At 55.2% G+C, this 27,363-nt stretch overlaps 1 protein-coding gene across 8 annotated transcripts in view; it reads right to left on the reverse strand.

The window, feature by feature from the left end:
• Nucleotides 1–2,414: 2,414 nt before the first annotated feature.
• Nucleotides 2,415–27,363, reverse strand: part of EPN2 (epsin 2) — an 83,041-nt gene continuing 58,092 nt past the window's right edge. For 5 of the 8 annotated variants that reach the window (XM_034989706.1, XM_034989705.1, XM_034989702.1 and 2 more), the window contains 7 exons: nt 25,666–25,758; nt 24,515–24,689; nt 23,656–23,733; nt 9,983–10,156; nt 9,299–9,385; nt 7,175–7,390; nt 2,415–5,273 (listed from right to left, as the gene is read on the reverse strand). In XM_034989706.1, the coding sequence (XP_034845597.1) occupies nt 4,975–5,273; nt 7,175–7,390; nt 9,299–9,385; nt 9,983–10,156; nt 23,656–23,733; nt 24,515–24,689; nt 25,666–25,758 (1,122 nt within the window). In that variant the 3' untranslated portion in view covers nt 2,415–4,974. The remainder of the gene's footprint in view (nt 5,274–7,174; nt 7,391–9,298; nt 9,386–9,982; nt 10,157–23,655; nt 23,734–24,514; nt 24,690–25,665; nt 25,759–27,363) is intronic. The other 3 variants (XM_034989707.1, XM_034989704.1, XM_034989703.1) reach the window with 1 other exon arrangement.

Here is a 27,363-nt window from a genome sequence, read left to right on the forward strand (position 1 = left end):
TGTCACCCCTGCCAGCTTCCCACACTTGGGAGTTCTCATCCCTCCTTCCAGCCGGCCTGGCTTGGGTGCATTTCCAAATAAATCGCAGAGATCGGTACGTTTCAGCATATGCCTCTCCGGGCCCGGAGTTCCAGATTCGTTTGTAGGTGTCGTTCGTGTCTCTCGAGGGAACGTGGGTGCGGACTGAAATGCGTTAAGTGTCAAGCGTGCTACGTACGCACTGAGTTTTGACCAGCGCGTGCCCGATGCCCGGTCAGGGTCTAGAATGCGACCGTCGCCTCAGGAAGCTGCCCAGCGCCTCTCCCAGTCAAGGCAGGAGAAGGCTAGAAACTTGGGAGGCTGAGGGCACCCTGCCTGGGAAGCGGGCAGCAGGGTGGGGACCTGGGACCATCCACATGAAGACCAGTCAAGGGGGACGGCGCCGCGGGCTCCCCGGAAGGCTCCATTCCCCAGGCCTCTTGTGAACAGGTGGGTCCCTGCGAGTAGCTCTGGCCAAAGAAAGGTGGGCTGAAAGGCTGTTCAGCACGTAAAGGTCTGACCCACTTAAAAGCTCCCCTGGTCGATCCTTCCATGCTTCCCCGTGGTACCCTGGAGGCCACATTTTGAGGACAGAACATGGCAAGGGAGGAGCCAAGGAACATCCCCACTGGGCAGTTTCTGAGCAACTCCTATATTGTTCCGGGGCTGGTTTTTGCAGAGCATTCTAGTCTGATGCGGAAATTGGAAATCACGAGCGGGTTTCCACTGTCACCCGAACCAGAACCAAGTCTGTGTGGTATTGGCTTGGCAGTTGGGTGACAAGCAGGAAGACCACAGAAGAAAGGCTGGACGGCAGGAGGGCTCCATGACGTGAGCCCACAACTAGGTAAGGCGCTTGTGCTAACGCGGGAGGCGGGTTCTGTGCCTGGTGGGCCAACTCCGGGGGCAGGCCGGGGGTGCTGCGAGGATGCGTGGGGCGGGTCGGCTACTGCACGTGGAAAGCTGGCACGGGAAAGCCGTGAGCTCAGGAAAGAAAAGGCCTGTTTGCAAACGGAAATGACAGAGAACCCAAAACGTTGGGGGCATCGAAAGGCTGGAAAAGGAGGGGTGCCTGGGTGGCTCAGTCGTTAAGCGTCTGCCTTCGGCTCAGGTCATGATCCCAGGGTCCTGGGATCGAGCCCCGCGTCGGGCTCCCTGCTCTGTGGGAAGCCTGCTTCTCTCTCTCCTGCTTCTCCCTCTCCCACTCCCCCCGCTTGTGTTCCCTCTCTCACTGTGTCTCTCTCTGTCAAATAAATAAATAAAAATCTTTAAAAAAAAAAAAAGGCTGGAAAAGGAAACTGTGTCCAGAAGTCAAATGGGAAGAGCTAAGAAGGAAGAATGCTTCGAGCACTCAAGTCCTAGTAAAAACGTCTCACGGGGACAAGGAACTCAACCGCCTGGTTAAGTATCAGATTTATGGGGTCACACTCCTACGTTACCCCAAATGGCCCCAACAGTGGCTACCAGGAAGCATGGGGCTAAGACGGCAAGGGAGAACTGTGTGCGTGTCCCTGTTATCTACGGCTGTGTAACAAACTGCCCCCAAACACGGTCGCCTAAAACCACCCCACACGGGATCTCCTGTGATTCTGTAAGGGACCCTAGGATGCCTCCCTTGGGGGAAGGGATATGCTCTACGTGTAGAAGAACGAAATCTGTATTTGGTGACCGGAAGGCCAGCTGTGACAGAGACCAGCCTCATGTGACCCTAACCACTCCCGCCCCCCCGCCCCCCGCCCGCCGGCCCCCAGCCCTCCGAGACCTCACACACAATCTCCCTCCGCTCGCTCATTCCCTTCCACGGCAACCTGCCCACGGAAGCAGAGCTGCCCAAGGAGGTACTGGACTGTGTGAGAAGACCGACAAGTAGTTCGTCACCCTGACAAACGCACCCCTCTCTGGTCCGGGGAGTGGCAGTCCCCGCTGCTCCGGACTCTGGCAAACCCTCTCCAGGCCCCCTGTTGAGTCCTGCTCCCTGAGTGGCTACCAGGCGGCCAGGGCGGCCCCAGAGCAGAGGCTAGAGCTGGGGTCCTGGCAAGAGGGAAGCCACACGCCCGCCCGGGCCTCCCTCTCCACCCCGTCCTGGCCTTTGCCATACATCCTCCTGCCATCCGAACACCTCTTCCGTCCCTGCCCGGAAAGGAGTTTCTGTCCTTCAGCCGCTGGGCCGCTTCTGCTCACAGGATCCCAAGTCCCTGGGTGGGGAGGCGCACCCAGCCACCGACGCCCTTGCCGACCCCCTGTCGCGGTGCCCCGAGGGCTGCCTCCCGGCCAGTCTCCTCCCCGGACACCCCGAGGCTCACGCAGGCAGGCATGAGGACCGGCTCCTGCCCGCCCATCTCCGCTGGGAGATGGATACAGATGGGGGTGAGGGAAGGACACAGCCAGAAACCGCATCATGATACAAATGATAAATTATATTTGTACAGTAAATAAGTATCAATAGTCAACACAAGTTCAAAACCAGCCACCGGCCCCTGGGACTGAGGAAACGGCTGGGCGACCCCCCTACCACAGTGCCCATCGGGAGGGAGCATTACAGGGGTGGCAGTGGCCGGTGGCTTCATGATCAGTGCAGCAGGCGACAGAGACAAGGCGCCTGGGACGGGCCTGGGCTGGGGCGGCGGGGTGGGGAGCGGGAAGGGGGTGCGGGGGGTCTTCTGGGGCCTCGGCGGCCCAGTGGCTAGAATGTTGGGGCCTCAAAGTCAAGTCAGGAAGAGCTCGTGACTGTTATATAAAAGAATCACTGACCCAGTAGTCAGGTTTGGTCTACTGGCCTGTGCAGGGGTCCAGGCCCGCACCATGTGAGTGAAAGCACCTCCCCGGGGGAGCGACCTGCCGGGGCCCCAGCCTGTCTCACCCTCGCCCAGGTCGGAGGAGGCCAGAGCGGGCGGGAGTCCACAGTCCAGCCCCAGGTCTCCGGCTCTGGCGGAGGCATGGCCGGTCAGGAGCTCCGGCGGTGGCTCCTCCAGGGGGACAGCCTTGGGGAGCAGCACGGGTGAGCTTTTAAAATTAGGCAACGGGAGAGGCGGGAGAAGGCTGTTCGGACTCTGCCTGCTCCCCTCCAGGCCTGTGCCCTGCTCACGGTAGTTTCCCCCGGGAGCGGGGCGAGGGGATGGGGTGGAGGAACACCAGGGGGTCGGCTGCCCTTGGAGTTGAGGGGGGGCCAGAGAGGGGGAAGAAGTCCACAGTGGAAAGCAAGACCGGAGCGCCCACCAGGCAAGGTGAACTGACCGGACGCAGGATAGGGGGGTGGGGGGTGGGGGGTGGGGTTCCCTTCCCTGGGGAGATTTGCCTGTTTTCTGGTCTTTCCCTTACGTGAATTCATACTTTTCTTCTAGTGGTGGGTGGGGCAAGAGGAGAGGAGGAAGTTGGGAGAGGGAGGTAATATTAGGGCCTGTTTGTTAAAAATCCATGTGAGAATGACTATTTTTCCTGCCTCTCCAAAACAAGAGATGATCATTTTGAAGTCTGCAGTGTGTGTCTGGAGTCAGCAGGTGGGTGGGTCAGGGCCAGCCCTGGCCGCTCACCCGTCTTGGCCTGGAGGCCGTCCCTGGGGAGCCCCCAGATGCCGTCTCCACGCCATCCCCATCCTTACCCTGAGTGCGGATTAAGACAGAGGAGATCACAGACACACAAATTTCAAGATGCCTCTTCCGTTTCAGATTTCCACCGGAAGCGGAAGTCCTTGTTGATCGGTGCATGCCTTCAGTTACAAAAGGGAATTGGCTGATAAAAACCGGTGAGTCACATTCATCCATTAGATTTTTTTTTTCTTTAACTTGCTGTTGGTACAGCAGTAAGAAAAATAGCCTCTCTCTGGATCTAGCCCAAAAGGCTGCAGGTCAATCCGTTTGGTAAGTCACCAAAACAGGGAGTAAAAGAAAGGAAGAGGCAACTGGAGGCTGGGTTTTTGTTGTTGTTGCAGGTTTTTTTTTTTTTAAATAAACATCATCTTTTCTATGTAATCAAATTCCCGTAGTTTTCCCTATAAAGAATTTGCTTTAGTTTTTTTTTTTATAAGGCATTTTTTTGTCTCTTCCTATTTAAATTTCCTTAGAGTTAAACCATAAATAAGAGGGTTTAAACCACTCACATGACACGTGCCAATATCTTAATTCAGCCAGACCTGGTAAATTCTATCAAAACTAGACAGTTAAATAAGAACCACGTTATAAAAATATTAGCCAAAAAAAGACTATTAGATAATTCTGCAAACTCAAATATGAAACTGTACTAAACAAATCATGTGCAAACGTACATAAGCATAGAGCCACGTGGCAGGGTTATGCTCAGATTAGTTTAAAGCTTGCTCTAGTGGATTTAATTCAAGAGTTGTTCCACGGTGGTGGTGGTTACTTTGAACTCACACACGAGTCAAAGAAAAATAAAATATGCACAACCACTTCCCCGAAAAGATCAGCGTCTCGTGAAGTCGGTGCTTCATTCTGTCCACACCTGGGACCGCCTGGGGTGTCGCTAGGGCTGGGGGTCGGTGGGGGGGGGGGCAGGCTGCGTCCCAGAGGCCCTCAGGCTGAGGCTCAGGGCGAGGGCGACGCTGAGGACTCCCGCCTCATCCCAGGCGCCAGAGAGCTGGCCAATCTGCAGGACCAGGACCTCTGCGCTCGGGAGGAAGCGGGGAGGCCACCAGGCCGGGTCGGGCCCCTCCCGCGGGCAGCGGGCGGTGGGCTGGGGACAGGCGGGCGGGCAGCCTCGGAAGGCGCGGAGACCCACGTGCTGTGTCTGACGTCTAGCAGGCCTGCCGCCGCTGGAGTCTGAAGGTCGGGGCTGGGAAGACAACCCTTTTATCAGGAAGCTGGGACCGGGAAGCCCTAACATCCCCCCACCCCCCACCCCCACTCTTGGACACCAGTCCACAATCGAGAGTCCCTGCTCGGCGTCCTCAGGCACAGAGGCTCTGGGCATTCGCTCTGTGGTGGGTCCCAGGCCCGGGCACTAGAGAAGGAAAGGGTTGGTTGTGCCAGCCGCCTGAGCTGCCGAGGGGGGGATGCCCACGCTGCCCACCATGTTCATCGAGGCGGGGCCCAGCGGCGTCAGGGAGGAACCGCTGGCCCCCAGGGTCGGGTGTGGGGCCGTGGAGGTCATGGAGGCCACAGCCATGGGCTCCACACCTGGGCTAGGCCCAAAGGACGTGCTGGTCCCCAGGACGGGGCTCCCCCGCAGCTGGTTCAGCGTCAGCGGCTGGGGCTGGTTCACCTGGAAGGGGTTGACAGGGGCCGAGGCGGCGGCTGCACCTGGGGGAGAGGAGGGGCAGTGGTGGGGTCAGAACAACAGCCGTCCCCAAGTCCAAGGGCGGGAGACGGTGGCGACCAGCAGCACGTGTGCTCTGGCGTCTGCCCCTTTGGGGACAGGGTGCGTCCCAGGGCCGGCTGCTCTGCAGGGCCCGGGCGCCAGCCAGCGCACGCCCCGCGCATCCGCCGGCCGCAGCTCCGGCCTCTGGATGAGGACACGAAGGCCGCTCGGGGCCAAGTGACTAGTCCGGAGTCACACAGCCTGACTCGGGCAGCGCCGGGACTGTGCCTACTCGCAGCCGGCGCCCCAGGACTCCCTCAGCAGGAAACACCGGGTGCCGCTCCCCTATTCGGTTTGCCAAGCTCGGGACCACAGGTGCCCGGGAAAGAGGGGCGCAAAGGGGGAGCTGGGGACTTCAGCGCGAGGCTTGACTGCCTGTCTCCACCCTGGACCCCGGGACCCAAGGGCTGGCGTAATAAAGGCTCTGAGAAGCCCTGCAGTCAAGAAGCGGATGCAGCTCTGTCTTATCTAGCGTTTCCAGAATTTATCACACAGCATCAAGCCTTTTTCCCGAGCTTTTAGCAAAAACATGTGCTGATGCTCTGCCAAAACACCCGCGAGCTGGCAGCACAAAGGCTGCCCGCTGCGGGGCGCCCCCAGTCACCACCAGGAGACGTTGCCCGCACTCCATCCCACCCGGGGCGGGGGGCAGGGGGAAGGAGGAAGGCCCTGCTGAGGGCACAGCCGGGCAGCCCCGCACCAGCCCCTCTCGTACCCCTGCGGATCAGCCCTGCCAGAGCTGAGCCAACTCAGAGGTACCAGGAGCCGCCCCCCCAACCGGGGTGGGATGGCGGGGTGCTGGACAGGAAAGCCAGCCTGGCTGAGACACTGGGTTCGGATCCAGCTCCACCCAGGGAGCGAGGAGCAACCCCGTCCTCGCCCATCTCAGGACCATGGGGGTGGGTAGGACCCAGGCACTCCATGTCCCACTTCTGCCCTAAGGACCCCACCCTCAGCTCTTCTACGTCCTGGGGTCCTTCTCTGCAGGGTCCTCTGAGAGGCTATGGCCCTGGGCTGCAGATTCTGTTGTCTTAGGGAGGGTCTCAGTCTGAACGCCCTGAATGTGACACATCCCGGCCCTTGGGGAGCCCAAGGCCTTGCTGGACAATCTGGGAGGGGGACACTCCCCAGGGGGAGAGAGTTGTCTGGGCTGGGTGCTGAGGATGACCGATCTCCCACTGGAAAAGAGGAGAGAGGGCACTCCGGGCAGGGGGAGCACAGCGTGCAGGGGTGAGGAGCTCAGCGCCCCCGAGGGTCTAAGCACACGGCCCCAGCGGCCCCGGACTCTAAAGCAAGGGCTGGGGGGCTTATCCTGCAGCCCACACAGAGCCTTTGAGGGTGAAGAACAGGCCTTTAGACAGAGCCTGGCATCAGGGAGAATGGATACGGGGGATGGGAGCGCGAGTTCCCAGCCCTGGAAAGACAGGATCTGGCATCTCGAATGGCTAAAGTGAGGCTCTGTGGGCCCCTGGAAAATGGCCCCCCCCCAAAGGGAAATGTTGGGCAGCAAACCCCGGCTCTTCCTCACCCCACCACTGCCCTTCCCCAGCTGACCGAGAAGTGGTGCCTGCCGGAGGGTCTCCCCGGCCAAGGGCACCAGGGCCGGGGCAGCTTCTGTTCAATGGTCTCCACTGACAGCTGAGAGGAGCTGTTTTCCACCCATCCCCCTAACCACACGTCAGCTTTCACGCCCCCCCTCTCCCCAGGCCCTGGAGAGGCCCAGGCATTCCGGGCATGCCTCCTGTGTAAGGCAGGAAGAGCCCCAAGAGGCCGGAGGAGAGGTCAGGGCCTGAGGCCGGCCCCAAAGCCAGTCAGCAAGGGCAGACAAGCACAGGGAGCATACCTGGTGCCAAGAAAGGGTTGAGAGACTGGGCCGGCGGGGCTGGCCTGGTCACCAGCGAGTCCAGGTTGACCAGGGCCGCGTTGGGGCCCAGGAAGGACTCGGGTGTTTTCCGGGCGCTGCTGGGCTTGCTTGAGGCGGCGGTCAGGGGCTGGCACTCAAAGGGGTCGGGGCTTGTAGTTCCGTTGTTTTGGGACGGTGGCGAGGCCACGGCCTCAGCTACAAGACAAGGACACACAGGGGCCCGGTGAGGGGGGGGGGCGACCCGAGCGAGACACAGACATTCCGGGGGACACCTGCGTGGCCACGCAGAAGACGGGGATGTTCGCTGCAGTGGTGCTTCCAACAGACCCAGCCAGGGACAGTCCGCCACGGGGCAGCTTACAGAACCCCCGGTCGCGTAACCAAACCTAGAATGCGGGGACAGGAGGCCTCCCGACAAGAGGACCGTGTCACGTCACGGAGAAGAAGCTGGAAAACAAAGCGTACGGCACGATCCTCCAGAAACATTAAGATGATATTTGGGGCCGCGGGCTAGCCGTGGGCAGTGCATGTTTCTCGTGTGTTTTCACTGTCAATTTTCTACAATGAACATGAATTTCTTGATAGAGAAGAAAAATTGTTTTTAAAAATTCAGCCAGCGTGGCAGGGGGGTTAAAGGTTCTTAAAAATGGTCATACTCTCCACTCGGTAATCCCATTTCTAGGAATCCAGTCTCAGGAAATAATGCGAGATGGCAACGGGGACTCAAGCACAAGGATGTTCACCACAGCGTTATTTACTTCGGCAAAACCTGCAATCCACCGAAAGCACGCTCCCCAAGAGCAAAGTTCAAATCCGTGATTGCTGAGCGATACAAGGTATTCCATAGGTATGGATATTTTCTAAAGAATTTTTAACATCACGAGAAAATGCTTTCAATCCGTTATTCTAACGGGGGCGGGGGGTGGCAGGGTGCAGGATTCGATGCTTTCTGACAGTATGAGCTGAACAAAAAAACCCCCTGTAAACAGAGCTCAGAAAAAATGCTGGAAAGAAACATAGCGGCTGGAGTAGGGAGGATTACAGAGGAGTTCCGTTTTCTTCCATAAACTTTTCCAAATTTTCTACAATGGAAACAGCTCTAGAATTGGGGGTAAATAATTTGTAAGTGTACAGAAGGGCTGTTAACAAGGCCATACCGCCTTCTCGCTGAGGCGCACACGGGTGGGCAGGGACTGTTAGGTGGCATTTTGGCCTGCAGGGGAAACGCACGGAATTTTGTTTCTTTAACGCAGAGAAAGAAAGACCCCAAGAAGCAGCGCGTTCTAAGTTGCCTCTGGTCCCCTGAGCTGAGATGGGGCCGAGGGGTGGTCAGGTGTGCCAGGCTGCTTGTACCTTAGACAGGGGGGCCAGCCGGGCCTGTGGCTGCCACTGGGGGAAGTGGTGGGAGGAGGTGAGAAGGAGGGGGTGAGGGGCAGATGGAGATGGGGGGCGGGCACAGGGAGAAGCAGAGAGAGGAAAGAGAAAGGAGAGAAGCTGCTCTATGTGGCTGGGGGGTGTGGCAGCCTGGCTCCGTCCCCAGCCTCTGGCCTCCACCCCCACCCCCGCCCCGGCCCGGTCTCTCTGTACCGCACCCTGAAGCCCTGCCATCTTGGGGGCACTGGGCCGGGGCTCTGACAGGAGCTGGGAGGGAGCCACAGGCTGGGGTGATCAAGTGGGGGCAGAGACGCCCTGTCCAGGCCCAGGGCTGGGACTGTCTGGAAAAGGGGCACCGTGGGGAGTGGGAAGTTGGGAGGAGGAAGGCATATGGAAGCAGTGGTTCAGATGGGGCGGCTGGGCTGGGGAGGCCAGGGCAGGGGGCTTGTGCCGGCAACCACGAAGGGCCTGGGGGCAGGGCCAAGACACAGAGGTGAACGAGACAGGAAGCATGCGCCCAATACCAGGAGAGGGTGAAAGAAAATCTCAACCCCATGACTTTTCACTGCTGATGTGTTAATTCCTGCAACTAGCCACTTACAGGCTCCCAAGATCAAAACACAAAGAAAACGCATGAAGTTGAGAGGTTTTGAAAGCTGATTATTTCTGCCATAACTGGACTGGTCAAATGCACAGAACGTTATGGAAACCACGACCACCTTCACATACCTGTTTTTTTTGAAGTCCGGAGGTTGTCAAATTCAGAAAAGTCATCTTTAATTGTACCATTCAAATTACTGAAGAGATCAAAGGCCCCTGGGTGAACACAAGAGGCTGGTGACTGCGGGTGCATCACGACTTCCCCAATTCTGCTTCCCGGTCTACACCTTGGGGGGTGCTGGCCGAAGGCAAGGGACAGATCTCCACCCCTGCTCCTGGGGGAGAACTGAGAGCCAGACGGCAGCTCGGGGTCACCCAATGGTCTAGCAGGGGGCCGGGTCAAGGATCCTGGCCTCCTGGAACCTCGCGTGGGGGCATTAGCCTGCCACCAGCCCCACCCCAAACTGAAGGAGGGGCTAATGCAGGGTGTGGGGGGGTACTTCTGAGCCGGGTTTAGAGACCTGGATAGCGCCTGTAGGAAGCTACTGGAAGGAGTGCCTAGAGCGTAGCCTGCCCAGGCCCCCTTGGGAAGCTCCCTCTGGACGGAGGTGCAGGGGCCCAGAAGGCCTGTGATCTCACCATGCACGGTGGGCTTGTGGCACGGAGGGGGGGATGGGACGACTGGGGACAAAGGCTGCAGGTGACAAGGGTGCAAGTGCAGGCAAACCCACAGGTCCCATGCCGAGGAGCCAGGAGAGGGGACAGCAGTGCAGCCAAAGGGGCTCTCAGGGCCTGGGCAGAGCGATGTCTCACCAGAGGACGAGACGGGCTTGGCGGCTGAGGCTGCGGCCCAAGCATCCGCTGTTTTCCCGGCACTGGGGGCAGGCTGCTGCGGGGCCACCCAGGGGTCTGAGCCCTTGGGCCCGGCGTATGTGCCAGTGCCAGTGGGCACGCCCCATGGGTCCACGGAGGCAGCTGGCTTGGCACCTATAGGAAGGCAGGGTAGGCTCAGCTACGTCCTCAGAAAGTTCTGGAAAGCTGGGGTGAGAAAGGAAAGGGCACTGGGCCACGTGAGCCACACCCGGGTGTGCCCCATGTCAGGACAGGCCGCCACCCTAAGGGTGCTGTCCCAGGCCAGCGAAGCTGGACTGAGCTGAACGCTGGGGCCTACAGCCTTTGGGGTTCCCACCCTGGGGGGTGCGCAGGGCCTGCTGGGAGGGTACCAGACGGCACACAGCCGAGAACTGTCCCAAGTGCCTGCCACACATGGCCTCTTCAAGCCCTCCTCCCCAGAGTCCACCGGCCTCCTCCGCAGAGCGAGCCCTGCCCAGGCATCCGCTGCTCGGGCGCAGGCCCCGGACGCACCCTGTCCCCACCTGCTTTGAGTGGTTTCTGCTTTTGACAGAGGGCGAACAGAACAGAGGAGGACAACGTGAAGAGGAATCATCGACAAATGCCCATGTTTTCAAAGAGTGAGTGACAAATCAATTTAGGGGGTCCCAACTGGCTTTTTAGAAGGGTAAAACAGAGAACAGCTGAGCGCACCTAACGGAAGGCACCCCAGCTTTCGCTCCCGTTGTGTGGACCTTTCATCTGTCACATGTAGACGCGGGTGTTACTCGGGCTAAGTGCGTACACAAGCGAACCATGCCTTGCCTTTCTTTGAGGACGGTCACAGCCGATGTTTAAAAGCCACAGCTGCCTTTCCGGGAGCAAAAGTGCCTCCCCCTCCATGGCACCCGTCACCCTGATCTTCGTGACTTTTGTGTTCGCCCTTCCCTTGATCTTTCCTCGGGTCCTACCCTGTAGAGGTACCTTTAGACACCCTATCGATCAGCTGTGCCTACTTTCTTCACTGTATACAAACGGAAACACTGTACACGTTCTTTGTGACCGGCTTTGTTCACTCCATATTTGGGAGAGTTCACCTGCGTTGATGTGCAGCTGAAACCTGTTCCCTTTAACCGCCCTAGAACCTTCCACTCCAGCTGGGGAGGAACCACAGCTGATCAGTCTGCCGAAGGCACTGGCTTGGCTCTGCCTTTGTGGTGCTGCTCTTTCTTCTCCTGTCCGGGTGCGCTCGTACCCGTGAGGACCTCGGGTCGGGGCTCCCTGCCCCGTCCGCCGAGTGACTCCAGGGTGGTCTCCGCGCGGTTGTGCTTACGTATGCTGCGTGCACGCAAGTCCGGCTCCAGCAACTGCCCCCTCACCGCACTAATGCTTCCTGCTCACTTTTCCACGTGTGCCAATCTGGTGGGCGTGCAAGGTCACCTGGCTGTTGTTGTTGTTTTTTTTTTAAGATTATTTATTTGACAGAGAGACACAGCAAGAGAGGGAACACAAGCAGGCAGAGTGGGAGAGGGAGAAGCAGGCTTCCTGCTGAGCAGGGAGCTCGATGCGGGGCTCGATCCCGGGACCCTGGGATCATGACCTGAGCCGAAGGCAGACGTCTAACGACTGAGCCACCCAGGTGCCCCATCCTGGCTGTTTTGACTTGCATTTCGTTGTTCCTTAATGAGGCTGTGCCTCTTGTCATTTGCTTACGGGTCTTCCGTGATTCCTCCCCTATCGTGTGCCCATCCCAGGCTTTCTCTGCCTTCCTGTGGGTGTTTATCTTTCTCTTCTTGATTTGAGAGTTTCTTACCACACTGTGAATACTGTTTTACTTAGGTTACAAAAGCAAAGAAATTACCTCCCAATTTGCGGCTTTTCTTTTCACTCTCCTTAAGTAGCTTTGGATGAGCAGAGACGTTCTTAAATTGAACAGGGTGCAACCTATCAGTATTTTCCCTTCTAATTTGTGCTTTTCCTGACATTCAGGAAAGCCTTCCCGACACCTCAACCGTCTTCCTCTTTAGCAAATCTAACAGATTTACAGTTTGCCTTGTGTGGTCACATATTTGCTCCATTAGCAATTGATTTTTGCATATGGCATAAAATACAGATTCGATCTCATCCTTTCCTACCCAGCAAGTCACACTGGCGCCACTCTCTCCCCACTGACCTGCACACGCTGCCGCCTCCACCAGAAGCCACAGCTTCACAGATTCATTCCTGGGCTCTCCGTTCTGATCCACTGACCCCTTTGTTTCCATCGCTGTGCTTTCTGGATTATCCTCACAGATATCAGAACCAAGAAGAACTGCTATCTGGTACCTGATACCTTGGTCTTGTTCCTTGGGAGTATCGTGGCTATTTCCAAGCCCTTGCTCTTCCATAATCATTTTAAAATCATCTTGCCAAGTTAAAAAAAAAAAAAATTTTTTTTTTTTTTAAAAATTGGTCGGTTAAGTGTCTGCTTTTAGCTCAGGTCATGATCTCAGGGTCCTGGGATGGAGCTCCACATGAGGGTCCATGCGCAGTGGGGATCCTGCTTCTCCCTCTCCCTCTGCCTGCCGCTCCCCCTGCTTGTGCTGTCAGGTAAATAAGTAAAATCTTTAAAAATAATAATTAAAAAAAACTTGGCTGGTATTTTGATCAGAATTGCACCAAATCTCAGATCAATTTGAAGTAAGTTATCACTGTAACAGCGAGTCTTCCAAAAAACCAAAATCACAGGACATCTCTCCACTCAAGTCCTTCTTTAAGTGAGTGATTTCAAGTGAAAGATTTCAGTGAAAATTTAAGTGAAAGAAAAAGAAATCAGAGGAAATTTAAGTGAAGATTTAAGTGAAAGATTTCAGTGAAAATCTTTATTTTATCCTTTATTTCCCTAAGGGATTCATTCATACAACTGTAAAATCTATTTCTAGGGACTGATGTGTATGTGTGTGTGTGTGTGTGTTTTAAGATTTTATTTCTTTGACAGAGAGAGAAAGCCCAAGCAGGGGGAGCAGCAAAGGGAGAAGCAGACTCCCCCCTGAGCAGGGAGCTGGATGCAGGGCTCCATCCCAGGACCCTGGGATCATGACCTGAGGTGAAGGCAGACACTTAACCAAATAAGCCACCCAGCATCCCGGGACTGGTATATATCTAAAATTTCATTGTTATTCGTTTATTGTATGCAGAAAACATTTAATTTTATACACTGATTCTTGCAGCCCACAATCTTATTAAACTCTCAAGTCTAATAATTAAAATTCACGCTAATTATTTATTCTTAGAATTCTAATACGTCTTAATTATAAGAGAGTTACTCGAGAAGTTTTTGGATAGTCTAAGTACGTGATCATAACACTTGCAAATGATGATGGCCTAATTTGTCCCAGTCCTTATACTTTTTCTTTCTTTTTCCTGTCTCACTGTGCTGGGTGGGACCACCAGTCCCAACGTAAAGAACAACTGTGCATAGTCAGTGTCTCTGTCTCGCTCTTCAGGATCTGTTTTCAACATTTTACATGAAAACATTAGCATTTACCACTTTCAGGCTTTCTTCCTTCTAGAAGCCCTTTATCAGGTCATGGAAGCTCCTCATCACTCCAAGTTTGCTAAGACTCTTGCAATGAACAGCTGGAACGGGTTTCTGTCTCTATTAAGATGATAGCATGATTTTTTTCTTTCGGTCTGTAATATGGTACATGAATAGGTCTTCTAAGGACCTGCTCCTTGCGAACAAAGTTTCTCATGATGTACGATACCATTTGTATATTTTTCATTTTGGATTTGCAACTGTTTCTTTGCTTTTTGCGTCTGTACTCCTAAGTGGGGGTGGCCTGGCAGGTCTGTTCTCACACTGTACGTCCTGCCTGGTTTTGGTGTTAAGCTTATGCTAGTCTCATAAAACCAGGAGGGACACTCCCCATTTTCCTACCCTCTGAAGGAGTCTGTATAAAGGTGGAATTGTTTTCTTGAGTGGTGTTAGAATTTGCCGGCAAAGCCCTCTGGGTGGATTGTGGGGTGGGGAGGATTTTTAAGTCCTGACTCAATGCCTTTAATGATTATAGCACTATCCCTATTTTGGGATTTTCTATTGTTCTCTGGTTAGCTCTGCTAAGTTTTCTTTTTAAATTTATCTACTTTAAGTTTTCAGATTTGTATGCGCAGAGTTCATCAAACAGCCTCTTACTCCACCAGAAATCTTGGCAGTTATGTTACTGTGTTTCATTTCTCATAGTGTCTGTGCCTTTCCTCTTTATTTTTTATTTTATTCTATTTTAAGCAGGCTCCACGCCCAACGTGGGGCTTTACCTCACTACCCTTAGATGGAGACCTGAGCTGAGATCAAGAGTCGGATGCTTAACCGACTGAGCCACCCAGCCCGCCCCCCTTATTTTTTAAAATTAATCTTGCCGGGGAATTGGTCTGTTTTATTACTTTTTAATTACTAACATCTGTCTTTGTGGATATTATCATGCGTCTGTGTTCTAATGCATGAATTTCTGTTCCTATCCGTATTTCATTTCTTCCACTTTATTTGGGTGGCAATGCTGTCACTTCCCCTCACACTGCTGTTTCAGATGCCCCACAAATTCTGAAATAAGACTATTTACCTCATTATTTTTGGTTCTCAACGTTTCTGGTTCGCCTTATAATTTCTTCTTTGACTCAAGATTTCAGGAGGGTTTTCCAAGTGTCAAGTGTACCGAGTTTTTCTAGTTTTCTTTTTGTTGTTGAGGATATTGTGGTCAGAAAATGTGTTCTGGGTGCTCCCAATTTCCAGAAACGCGTTGAGGCTGCTAGACTTTATGTCCAGCACACGATCAAGTTTTTGTCAGTATTTGGAACGTGTGTGCTCGGGTCACTGAGAACAACAAATCCACGACCTCATGAGCCGTGCTGCTCAAATTCTGTTACATTCTCACTACTGTTGGTGAAATGATAAGAAGTATACATATTGGTCTCCACACCCCCGTTCCTGGCACAGAATTCCCGAAACCCCGGTCATTTCTTAGGAGACCAGGCACTATGAGCATCTCCTGCTTACTGAGGTGACCCTGCATGGTTCCTGGCCGGCTCCTGGCTGGAGCCAGAATACCCAGAACCCCCAAGCCTCAATTAGAAGCTGGGAACGTTCTGTTACCTGGAAATGTCGCGTTTTACCTTCCTTCTTAAGGAATACCTTCAAGGAATATAGAATTCTGGAGGATCCAGGTTGTTTTGTTGATGTTTCAAGATATAAAATGCATTTTACCATCGTTCTTGGAAGAAAGAGGATTTCACTAGGAAAGGAAATCAAGGCGGACTGTTTTTCTTCCAACCCCCGGAAGACCTTACCCCATGGGCCTCTGGCACCTTCCATCCATGCTGAGACGTCAGCTCCCAACGTGCCTGCCGCCCCTTTTCCATGGACCGTCTGCCCCCCGTGGGTCTAGTATGTTCTCCTATGGGGCTCTGCAGTCTTCTGCCAATGCACCCAGGTGGGAAGTTCTTTTATTATATCCTGCTTACGATTCACTAGGCTTCCTGGATCTGAGAAGTGGCTCCTTGCCGTGAACCTAAAAACCCTCAATCACTCTTTTCAAATCTAAACTCTTCTGAAACTCCAAAGAGAATGTGTGTTAGATGTCCTCAATCTGCCTCTGCGCTTCCCCAGCTGACACCGACCCCCCCAAAGCTCCCCAGACGTACCAAAGGGCATGTCCACCGCCTGAGGCCTCTGGGCCTCCACGTCCCTCCATTTTCCCATTCTTCTTGCCTTCACTAACTCCTGGAACCGCTCAGCTTTCTTTCAGAGCACTCATTTGCCTCAGTGTCTCCCAGGGCTGTGACCTGCAGTGGGGCGCAGGGGAGCGTAGGAGGGAAGTGGGAGGGTAGCAACTGGGACAATCTGGCTGAGCCACTGCTCAGAGAGGGCTGCAGGAAGGGCAGTGACTGCCAGTCTCAGAGAAGACCAGGGGATGCTCCCAGGTCCCCAGGAGGACCCACGGCCCTGGGCGCCATTCCCAGGCATGCCCCTCTTAGCAGCCCGAGTAGCCGTGCACAGGGATGGACATGCGGGTAGGACAGCCCTTGACTTTCAGAAACATGAACTTCTGCTAGGAGTTCTACCACTGTGCTGGCTTTATCTCTTCTGGTCCTGAGATGCTGAGTGACTTTAGAGTGGGCCTGTCGAGCCCCATCAGCCGCCACCTTGACTGTCTTTTCACGTCTGGCTGACGGCGAGTGGGAGGGGCACAGGGAAGGGGAGGACGGGGCTACCTCGGCTACTTCCCAGACCTGTCACCGCACCCGCAGTAACGCTCAGAGCTGGACACGGGCCAAGGCCGATTCTGCCGTGTAGCGTGCACTCCCACCATCCCGGGGACACGTAAGCCTGTCAACTGCTGTGTGGACTAGGGACTTCTGCTGCAGCCGCCTCAAACCCACAACCCTCCAGAGGCCTCCAGAAACACCCGCCTCCCTCCAGAAGCTGCTCTGACCTTTCCATCCCGGTCTTCTCAGAATCGCACACAGAGCCACGTCCCCATGACGGCAACCGCTCTCCTCAGGCCCACCTCTGCCGGACATGACAAGGGGCCTAGCAGGACACTGGTCCCGGCTTGGAATCACACAGTGGGGACAGGCCCTTGCTATGCCCCAACATGAAGTGCCTCATGGGGCCTCGGTTCTGCGTCAAGGCTAGAGCGAACAATGTGGTGGAAACCACGTTCGGGAGAGAGCAGGACTGTAAGGAGAAGAGACGGGTCATGTGCTCAGAGCTGCTGGGATGCAGTGGAGAAGACCTGGGATTGGGTCCACAGGAAGACCTGGGCCAGGCTGTTCCTGGCTCCCTGTGAGCACAGGGGTGTTAACACACATTCCGCAGCCTCCCCTTACTTGCCAGCAACCATGGGAACTGAAGGAGCCCACGTTAGGCGACGCCTACTCCCTGGTCGACATCCCCCTTGCTCACACCTGCACCAGGAGGACATGGGCTGGGGGTCTCAGCGCATTCCCGTGCAGCCCTGACCACCGGGGCACCGTGGGAGAGCGACTGTCCTTCCCTGTTCTCGCCCCCGTCAGGGGATGCCCAGGTCACCTTCCTGCTTCTCCTGAAAGACACCCCGACTGTCCTTGGGAGATTTACCCCCTCGCTTACTCCCAGTCCCAGGCCGAGTGGAACTGACTTTGCTCTGGCAACGAGGGTGGGTTTCCACCAGCTAATGTCAACCTGCCAAGTCCGCCAACTACCAAACCCCACACCCAAATCCCTGATGGTAGAAAGGCTACTGAGGCCAGAGGGGAGAGGGCAAAAGGGCCCAGCGGGTGGGGTCCTGGTGATAATCTCTGAGCCACGGGTGAAGCTGGCCTGAAGACAGAGCTCCCCATCTCTACTGAAGCTGTCTGCAGGGTAGTTTCCTGAACAGACTGCCTCCCCAGGTGGCTGTGGGTGTGGAGGGGGGGGGTGTTTGTTGAGAGGGCACGATCCCCACCCTGCAGCCTGCACGTTACCTCATCCCACGGCCACCCACCAGCCCCCGAGTCCCTCACAAGGCACTCTCCCCCGCTCTTGCTCACGTGAGAATCTGTCTCCCCAGCCAGAGCGAACATTCACAGAACAGGGGCGGCTCTGCTTGGCCCACACTGCTCCTGCTCCCTGAGCTCAGAACTGAGCCTCACACACGAAAGATGCTCAACAGCTAAGTGGGGGCTGAAGGGAAGCCCCGAACCCCAGGGCTGGAAGGGACTTTGCACTTTCTATGCTCAACTCCCTCCAGTGAGGCATCTCTGAACACTGGAGTTCAGTGACCACTTCTGGACGATTCTGGGTAAAAGTCCAATTCAAGCGTTAGAAACCTACACAGATAAGAGCCGCCCCTAATCTCTGATGCTGCACAGTTTTCCAACACCTTAGGTTTGTCACTGCTTCACTCACCATGCCATTCAGAGGCCACCAGAGAAGTGGTTTTCAACTGTGGCTGTCCTGAGGAATCGCTGCAGGGATATTAGAAAAATACACCGTCTCCTCCCTTCACACACACAGACGCTGGGAGGGCCTGGGCATCTGGATTCTTAGAAGCTCCCCAAGTGCCTAGAATGGGCAGCCGGGATGTGTGAGAGCGACTGAGCTCCTGCAGCACTCCGGGGCCTGGCCAAGTCTTTTCAGAAGTGGGGGCCACCATCGGAGGGCCAGCTCGGACACATGGGCACCTGGCCAGCATTCAGCAAACCCAAAAGTCCTGCCTCTGAGAGAGAAACAAGAATGTATCTACTGCGGGGGCACCTGGGTGGCTCAGTCGTTAAGCATCAGCCTTCAGCTCAGGTCAGGATCCCAGGGTCCTGGGATCGAGCCCTGCATCGGGCTCCCTGCTCAGCGGGAAACCTGCTTCTCCCTCTCCCACTCCCCCTGCTTGTGTTCCCTCTCTCGCTGTGTCTCTCTCTGTCATATAAAAATAAATAAATAAAATAAAATAAAATAAAATAAAATAAGGGGCGCCTGGGTGGCTCAGTCATTAAGCGTCAGCCTTCGGCTCAGGTCAGGATCCCAGAGTCCTGGGATCGAGCCCCGCATCGGGCTCCCTGCTCGGCGGGAAACCTGCTTCTCCCTCTCCCACTCCCCCTGCTTGTGTTCCCTCTCTCGCTGTGTCTCTCTCTGTCATATATATATATATATAAATAAATAAATAAAATAAAATAAGGGGCACCTGGGCAGCTCAGTCATTAAGCGTCTGCTTTCAGCTCAGGTCATGATCCCGGGGTCCTGGGATCGAGCCCCGCATCGGGCTCCCTGTTCGGCGGGAAGCCTGCTTCTCCCTCTGCCACTCCCCCTGCTTGTGTTCCCTCTCCGGCTGTGTTTCTCTCTGTCAAATAAATAAAATCTTAAAAAAAAAAAAAAGTATCTACTGCAATCAGCATGGGGGTCCCGGGCAGCCGGTGACCACGGGATCGGGTGAGACAGTCCCGTGGACAGCGGGACTGTGTCTTCCCAAGCACGACATCTGAACCACGTGTTCAAGAGCACACAGGAGTTTGTAGGTGGCCCACAGGACACAAGGTAAAAAGTAAGGATCAGGCGGGCGCGGGAACCCAGCCAGCCCCTCAGCACCGCACACCTGCCGTGCCGTGTGCAAAAGCAGGGCTTGGGCGCCTGGGTGGCTCAGATGGTTAGGCGTCTGCCTTCGGCTCAGGTCATGATCCCAGGGTCCTGGGATCGAGTCCCACATCGGGCTCCCGGCTCAGCAGGGAGCCTGCTTCTCCCTCTGACCCTCTCCCCTCTCATGCTGTTTCTCTCTCGCTCGCTCTCTAAAAAATAAATAAAATCTTAAAAAAAAAAAACAAAAAAAACAAAAGCAGGGCTTGCTCCCGCATCCAGACCCTCTCTCAGACGACGAGGGTCTAAACACACTAGGTTTCCCCCAAACTGATACACATGGAAGAGTAAGAGTCAAAACAAAGTCCTGCCATCGTTCGGGAAGCGCTCTTCCTGCACGAACACCAGGCCGTATATACGGCGTGCGTGGTCATTGTCCTGCTGTGTCTGGGGCTGGCGCCACGCCGAGCCACCATCATCCCGGGCTTCGACCCAGAGCACCCGGCTGCTGCGCGACCATGCCCCAACATTGTCCGGGAGCCTCTTCTGACCCTTCCCGTTACTTCCCACAGGCCCCGCCTCCCTTCTGGAATACGCCGGAACAACAAAACCCACAGCCCGGCCAAGAACCCTAAAGCCTGAAAGGGCCCAGAAAGCACCCCCGCCCCTGTGTGGCGCCACGCTTACGGACAAAGCACGGTCCCAGCTCAGAGGGTTCTGGATGTAGGATGAAAAATGCCCCTGGTTCAAACCCTGGCCAGTCTTCCAGACGGCTGTGGATAAGCAGCTCGGCCTCGGTGAGCGTCGAGTGGTGGCTGGGGACCTACGCACGTTCAGGCCACCGTGCTGACTTTTTGCTCCACAGGGGGCCACAAGTCAGGGGAGGCTACACGCCATGGCACCCCGCTCTCCTCAAACCTACCTGGGGGAGACAGGTAACGTGGGCTTTCCCACGGGTGCTGACCACCCACCTAAGCTGGCCTGCGGGAAAGCGGGCTGCAGTGGGGGCAGACCTGGCAGACCCCCCCGCAGTGAACGCCTGCTGACAGCCAGGCCGCAGGGCCCAGCGCTCCACTTTCCTCCCCCATGAATGGACAGTAGCTTTGCTGCAAGGCCCCTCTGTGCTCTGTCCTCCACGGCCTCCACAGGGCCCGGGCCACGCCACAGACCCAATAAATAAATGCTTGTTGTAAGCGGGAGTGAATGAGAGCAAAGGAGGATGGAACCCAGGGCAGAAAGATCAAGCAGCTTCCGGCCTCCTCCTCTGTGGGCCCATTCATAGGGAGCACGTGTCCTGGAGCCCCTCACCCGCCAGCCTGGCTCCCCCGAAGCCTCACATATGAATATTCATGTGCACAGGGGGGCCGTCACATGGTGGGGTCAGAGAACTGAGTGGTGGGGGTCACCAAAAAACCAGCAGCACCACCTGCTGCCACCGGGGCGGAAGCCGGCCCCTGTCCCGGCCCGGGCAGTGAGCGGGCGCGCACCAGCCAAGGCCTTCTGAACCCCCAGGCTGTGGGCCCCTCTCTTACCAGGTGGCCGCTTTGTGCTTCTGGAACAGAGGAGGAAGTGCCCCGCTGACCTGGGGGGCTCGACTGCCCCCCTCTCAGCCCTCGGCACTTCCTCCCAAGGCCCCCAGTGCCGCTTGGAAAGAACTGGAAATGGCAGGGCTGGCTACAAACGGCGGTCTTCAAAACAGTGTTCCTTTCATCCAGAGGGCGCAGCTACCAGGGCTTGGGCGGAGACTCTCATCTTTCAGACCGATGAACGTGTGTTTCCGGGCAATGGGGTGGCCCAGAAAACACACCCGAGCAGGTTTTCCTAGAGACTAGTCGGGAAGTCTTGCTCCAGGGCGGGCTCCGAAGACGGAAGGGAAGGCGCTGTGACCAGGCTCCCGCGCACCCAGGAGCTGCTGTGAGGCCATCTCCTGCAGAGCTGCGGAGAGCCGGAGCGCTAGACCTGTGCCACCACCTCCGGGGACGGCCACGGGCGGCTGGGTGACAGTGCTCTAGGCCAGCACCATCCCACTGGGGCCCCTAATGCTCATCATCACGTAGTTCAAACGGAAACACCTCTATCTACTTACAAAACTGTATACACAGTATGACCTCAACTGTGTACAAACAAGTGCCCAGAAAATACAGGAAGCAAAGAAGCTAACATGTTGGCACTGGTTACCTCTCAATGCTAGACTCTGAGGTGACTTTTCCAGGACATGCACGGCCACAGAGGGTTTCTGCAGCAGTCCAAGATGGCATGACGATTCCAGGATTAGGCACCATAAGCACTGAACCTGCCCCTAACTTGCTGTGTGGCCCCAGAGGAATGGGCAGCCTCTCTGGGCTTTGGTGTCCCGTTTTCTCCCCAAGTCACTGGATAAAATGCCAAGTGTGTCAGAACCAAGGAGAGGGCCCTGGGTTGGGCAAGAGGTAAGAGATGGCAAACTAGCGGGCCACGAGCCACGCGCCACGCTGGCGACCTGTAGATTCCATCAGCCCCAACCATGTTCCCAATTTTTTAAAATTCACTGTCAACATTTAAAAATAGATTTCAGAAATTTAGGTTTCAATCTTCTCTTTAAAAAACTGGATTCAGGGGCAGCTGGGTGGCTCAGTAGTTAAGCGTCCCCCTTCAGCTCAGTCATGATCGCAGGGTCCTGGGATCCAGCCCCGCATCGGGCTCCCTGCTCGGCGGGGAGCCTGCTTCTCCCTCTCCCACTCCCCCTGCATGTGTTCCCTCTCTCACTTTCAAATAAAGTCTTAAAAAAAAAAAAATTGGAGGGGTGCCTGGGTGGCTCAGTCGTTAAGCATCTGCCTTCGGCTCAGGTCATGATCCCAGGGTCCTGGAATCGAGCCCCGCATTGGGCTCCCTGCTCCGTGCGAAGCCTGCTTCTCCCTCTCCCACTCCCCCTGCTTGTGTTCCCTCTCTCGCTGTGTCTCCCTCGGTCAAATAAATAAATAAATAAAATCTTTAAAAAAAAAAAAATTGGATTCATAGTAGCCAAAAAGTGAAAACAACCCAAATGTCCATCAACTGCTAAATGGTTAAACACAATGTGGTCTGTCTATAAAATGGAATATTATTCAGCCAAAAAAGGGAAGGTAGGGACACACGCTACTACATGGATGAACTTTAAAAACGTTAAGCTAAGTGAAAGGAACAAAGACCACATCATGTCTGACTTCATCACGTATCTGAAACAGCCAGATACAGGCAGATCCAGAGACAAGGTGTCGTAGACCGGTGGGTGCCAGGGGTTGGAGGGAGCGGTAACAAGGAGTGACTGCTCAGTGGGAACGGGGTTTCTTCCCAGGGTGACGGAAACGTCCTGGGATTAACAGTGAGGGGTGCACGACACCGTGAATGGCTACGAACTACTGAACATGTCTGCCGTCGCGTGGGGTGCGATGGTTAGCTGTCACTGGGCTCCAGCTACCTCTCCTTGGCTCTGTCCCTGTCTCCGGCTGGCTCCTGCTTTCCGCTGCGTGCCGGTGTGTGAGAACCCCAACAGCTGGAGGTGGCCCCGCTTCACCCACCAGGAGACTCCCCAGCACCCCCTGAGGTTAAAGTCTGGCTCCACCAAGACCAGCTCCAGGGCACAGCACTGTCTACCAGCCAAAGGAAGGGAGGAGTAACCTGGTTCACTGAAAACTCATAAATCTGGTCTCTCCTGACCAGGTAACGCACACCCCTAGTAAAGTTAAGTCAAACAGTTAAAAAAAGGGAGACAGTGAAAGTCTGTCTCCCTCCCACCTCCCCCCAGGCCCTACCCCAACCACCTCCCATCAGCCACTGACAGCATAATCTTAAACTCACCTGGCTCTAGGGTGACTGCTTGCTTTCCTGGCCACTAGAAAAATGTCCTGTCTGCATCGTGACCCATTACACAACTTTGAACGGGATTGAGAGTCTTTCCTGAAGAACATCCTACCCACAAACTCAAGGTGGTCATCACATTACAGAGCAACTATTTTTCAGACTTAACACAAAAGTCAAAAGCCACGGTCTGGAAGGCGCCCAGGTGGGCATTTCCAGAACCGCCTTCACTATCCCCATGTATGCTCAGCAAGACTTTAGCCCACAAGCTCCCTGGGGCCATAGTACACAGGCCATGGACCACGTGAACCGCCAAGCTCCTGGCTGCCATGGGACTCTGGCTTTCAGTGAGCGAGACCTGTAGGCCATTTGGCCTGCAGTTTGCCCCAAGGCCCAGAGGGTGCCTGCCAAACGGAGTTTGGGGATCTGCCCAGGTCCCCGACGCCAACTGCATCTCCAAAGGACATCTGGGGCTGACACGGCCTTCTGGACACGGCTGCCAAGCCCTGAGTGGGCAGGGCCCTGACCCCACGTCCCTGCTCCCCATGGCCTGTCTCTGCACCCACCAAACCACTGCGTGCCCCCAGGCTCTCACAAGGCCAGCCTTCTGCTGGGAACACCCTTGCCTCTTCTTGGCCTGGTCACCTCCTGCTCTTCCTTGCAGATTGCTCCAAGACGCCTGCCTCATGCCCACCAGCCTCCTGAACTAAGCCCCGTCCCAGGACGCTGGTATCCCCATCTTGCCCACATCTGCCCAGGACCTTGAAGGCAGGACCATTACCTGTTTGTGTCTGGGTCCCTGGATAGCAGGACAGAGCCTGGCATTTGGTACACTTCAGCAAACATCCAGGGAACCGAGCTGAATACAAAAGATGGTTCCAGGTTGGGGAAACAGAGACCCCAAAGAGATACAGGCAAGCTGCCATAAAATATACAACTGCAAGTTCCCAGACAGATCAGCCCTGGCTGGCAGGGCTCAGAGCACCCAGAGGGAGCCTCCCGAGCAGCAGGAAGCCATCACCAAGCCCGCAGGCCAAGCCCTGTGTCCAGCGATCAGGAAACCCCTATGCCCAAGATTTCTACCCACACTCATGTTGCAAATTTCCTCCCACAGATTCTTACGTTTGGCATTAAACAGAACTTTAAAATATCCACTAACCCAGTAAATGGACTTACTGTTGCTTTAAGTAACAAATAAGAAGAATTACAGTAAATGCATCCTTTCATCAGCAATCATAGTACGTATATCCTAATCTCCGGCTACGCCTAATTACAGCAACTTGATTAAGAGGTTTCATGCTGTGTATTACGGTTTCTTAACCTGGGGTGCTGGGTGCAATTCTGAGGCCAAGAGACCAGACATATGTCCCAGAGGAGGGACAAGGCATTTCTAATGCGTGTGGGAAGCAGAGAGGAAGTCAGCTTTCCCTCTACCAAAGCAGAAAACCATTCAAAACAGGAAAGCACTGTACCACAGTCCTCAGGAGGACCCAACCAGACGTTACATCCGGGGACTGGGGAATCCTGGGCAACCACCACCAAAGACCTGCCCCACTCCCACCTCCACCAGGTGAGAGAGAGCAGGCAGCTCGGCCCTATCCAGCAGGCAGGCACGGGAGACAAATGAGGCAGGTATTTACCGAACGGTGGCCAGGGGTCTGAAGTGCTGGCTGCGGCCGCCGGCCCGCCCCAAGGGTTTGTCTGGTTAGCTGAGGCTGACCGGCCCCAGGGCTCTGCTTTCTGGGCAGCAGGGCCTGAGCTGGGGAGGGCGTCCATTAAATCCAACAGAGTGGTCTGCTGTGGGTGGGAGCCATGCTTTTGAGACAAAGAGAAGGGGACAGGTTTTACTTTGCTACAGTTACAGCAAATACCCACGAGTTAGCTGTTAGCCGTATATACCGTATATACCGTCCCCGCCTCCTGGGACAAGAAGCCCTCTGGACGGGGCCGGGAGGAAACTGAGCTGCCCCATCTCCTCCCATCTTCGGCCCCACCCAGCCCACCACCCCACTAACCACTTCCCACTCCAGCCCAGGCTCCACCCACACGGAGCTGTGTGCTTTGGGCCCAATGCCCCACCCACTTGCAAACAGCCCCCACGGCTTTCCAGGATAACGCAGGCTTTCCCCGGGCTGCAGCGTCCCTCCAGAATGCTGTCCCCACCCACCCACCTCGGTCCCCCCCAGCTGCCAGCCATCATCCAGGGCCCCCTCTCCCGGGGCCTGCCCTGCCCTGCCCTCCCACTCCCACGGCCACCAGAGCTGCAGTCAGGGATCCCGAGGCACCGTGACATGGGAGACCACCGGAACCCCGGGCCCTGTGGGGGAGGGGGGCCTATCTTGTGACTGGAGGAGCTTGCTGGGAGCAGAACCATGTCCTGGTCATCTAGGGCCCCACGCGGGCAGCTTGGTGCAGGGTAAGGCTGATGATAGCAGTGAAGCCCAGCACTGAGCCTTAGCCCGTGCCAGGAATCTGTCCCAAAGCACGGGACACTTGGCTCATGTAACAGTCACCTGACCCCATGGCTACCACTGTGCTCGTTTACAGGGGAGGAAACTGAGGCCCTGGTCCACGGAGGCCCCTCACCCGTGCCCATCTTTTCTCAGGCTGGTCTCGGGAGTAAGGGCACCAGGTGGGGGTGTTTTCAATCAGGTCCTCCCCTCACTCGTGCTCATCACAAAGGAGTACAGGAGAAGGCGGAGAAGGCGCCGTGCTCTGCGGGTTAGGCTTGGACGCTCGGCAACCATGGTGGGACGGGCTCTAACACTGACCTTCCCGGTGAGGCGCTTACCTCCTTCTGTTTTGGAACCTTAACCGTGTCTCTTCGGCTTTCTTCTAGGGCCATCTGTAATCTGAGGTCGTCACCCCGCCTGAGGCGTTCTTCCTGAAGAGGACAATGGGACTGTAATGACATCATTGTGCAGAACAAAGCAACGCGCCAGGAACAGGACGGGCAAATCAGAGTACACATTATCGCAAAGGAAGATGGGAGAACAACTCGTAAAATAGTTACTCTTCTATCCTGCGAGTGTAGCCCAGAGGGCTCGCATCTGCCCCTCCCTGCTGCCTTGTGTGGGTTCCCTGGTTTTGGGGTCCCACCGGGGGGCGGGGGGAGGCACAGGCACGGCCAAGTCGGGGAAGGGGAACACGTATTCTACAATGCTTTTATCTTACAATGAAAATGGCTTTGTAATTCTAATTATAGAAGCAACACGTCTCCTTGTAAAATACAAAAGCCTGAGAGCCCAGAAAGGAATCAGGAAGAGGGTGAAAATCACCTATCACTGCACGTTTATTTCGAGGATTTCAAACAGAAATGATTCACTATACAGTTGACCCTCCATCAACACGCGCGTTAAGGGCACCAACCCCCCCCAAATCCACATATAAATTTGACTCCTCAAAAATTTAACTACTAAGAGCCAACTGTTGACTGGAACCTAAGTAAATCGCTTAAGGCATATTCTGTGTATTATGCTGTGTTCTTATAATAAAATAAGCTAGAGAGAAGAAAATGTTACTAATAAATTAAGAAAGGGGCAATGGATTTACAGCACCTTATTTATTGACAAGAATCCACACTTACGTGGAGCCGCACGGCCCAAAACTCATGTTGTTCAAGGGTCACCTGTATCTAATTCATATTTATTTAAGGCAAAGTTACTACATGCAGGAGACTGGGCTGTCCTAGCTTTTACAGCATCACAAAATAGAAATAAGTTCCTTGTATTTTATTATAAATATGATGAATCACAGAGATGAGTTATGAGCGGAAACGGGCTCCGACTGTCCATCTGTCCCTGCATTCCTGCCCCTTCTCCCCGGGCTGTCCGTGACAGAGCCAGGCACCCACAGGGACGGATCTAATCGCTGTGGTTCTCCTACTGGGAACAGGGGGGCTGTAACTGAAGCTGTCCACCGCGGTCGAGCTTTAGGAGGTCTCCAGTTACAGCGACACCAATCATGCCAGGACAGCCGCCTCTGCACTTCTGTTGAACCACCCCTAATCTCTGTCTCTGCACATCACTTCTAGCGCCTCGCGCTACCTGACTCCGTCTACCCTCCCTAACCCAAGGTCAGCAGGGACAGACCTGATGGCCGGGGCCAAAGGGACACAGCTTTGAAAGGTCATTTCCAACACACCTTTCCCTCCTTGTCCATGTTAAAGTAATGTGTGATTAGTAGAGAAAAACAGGAACTGAAAACAAGTTAAAACTACACACACTTCCGTCACCAAAACATAGTAAGGGCTCTTATTACCTGCAGCTTTCCCTCCTAGCCTTGTTTTTCAGCATTCAGATGCACCTGAGCCATCTTACCAAACTGTCTTCCCCCGGGGCTGAGCCCACACGCCTTGCACGGAGGGGGCTGTGGACACCCAGGCTCGTTCGAAGGGACCATGACAAGCGGCTGTTGTCAACAGAAGTGTTTCTGGGGGGCACTCTGACCAGTTCATCCACTGGCCCACAAAAAGCTTCCCTAAATGGAA

The sequence above is a fragment of the Mirounga leonina genome, unplaced genomic scaffold (genome assembly GCF_011800145.1).
Source record: "Mirounga leonina isolate KUSES-001 unplaced genomic scaffold, KU_Mleo_1.0 Mir_488, whole genome shotgun sequence".
In the NCBI taxonomy this organism is placed as follows: Eukaryota; Metazoa; Chordata; class Mammalia; order Carnivora; family Phocidae; genus Mirounga; species Mirounga leonina.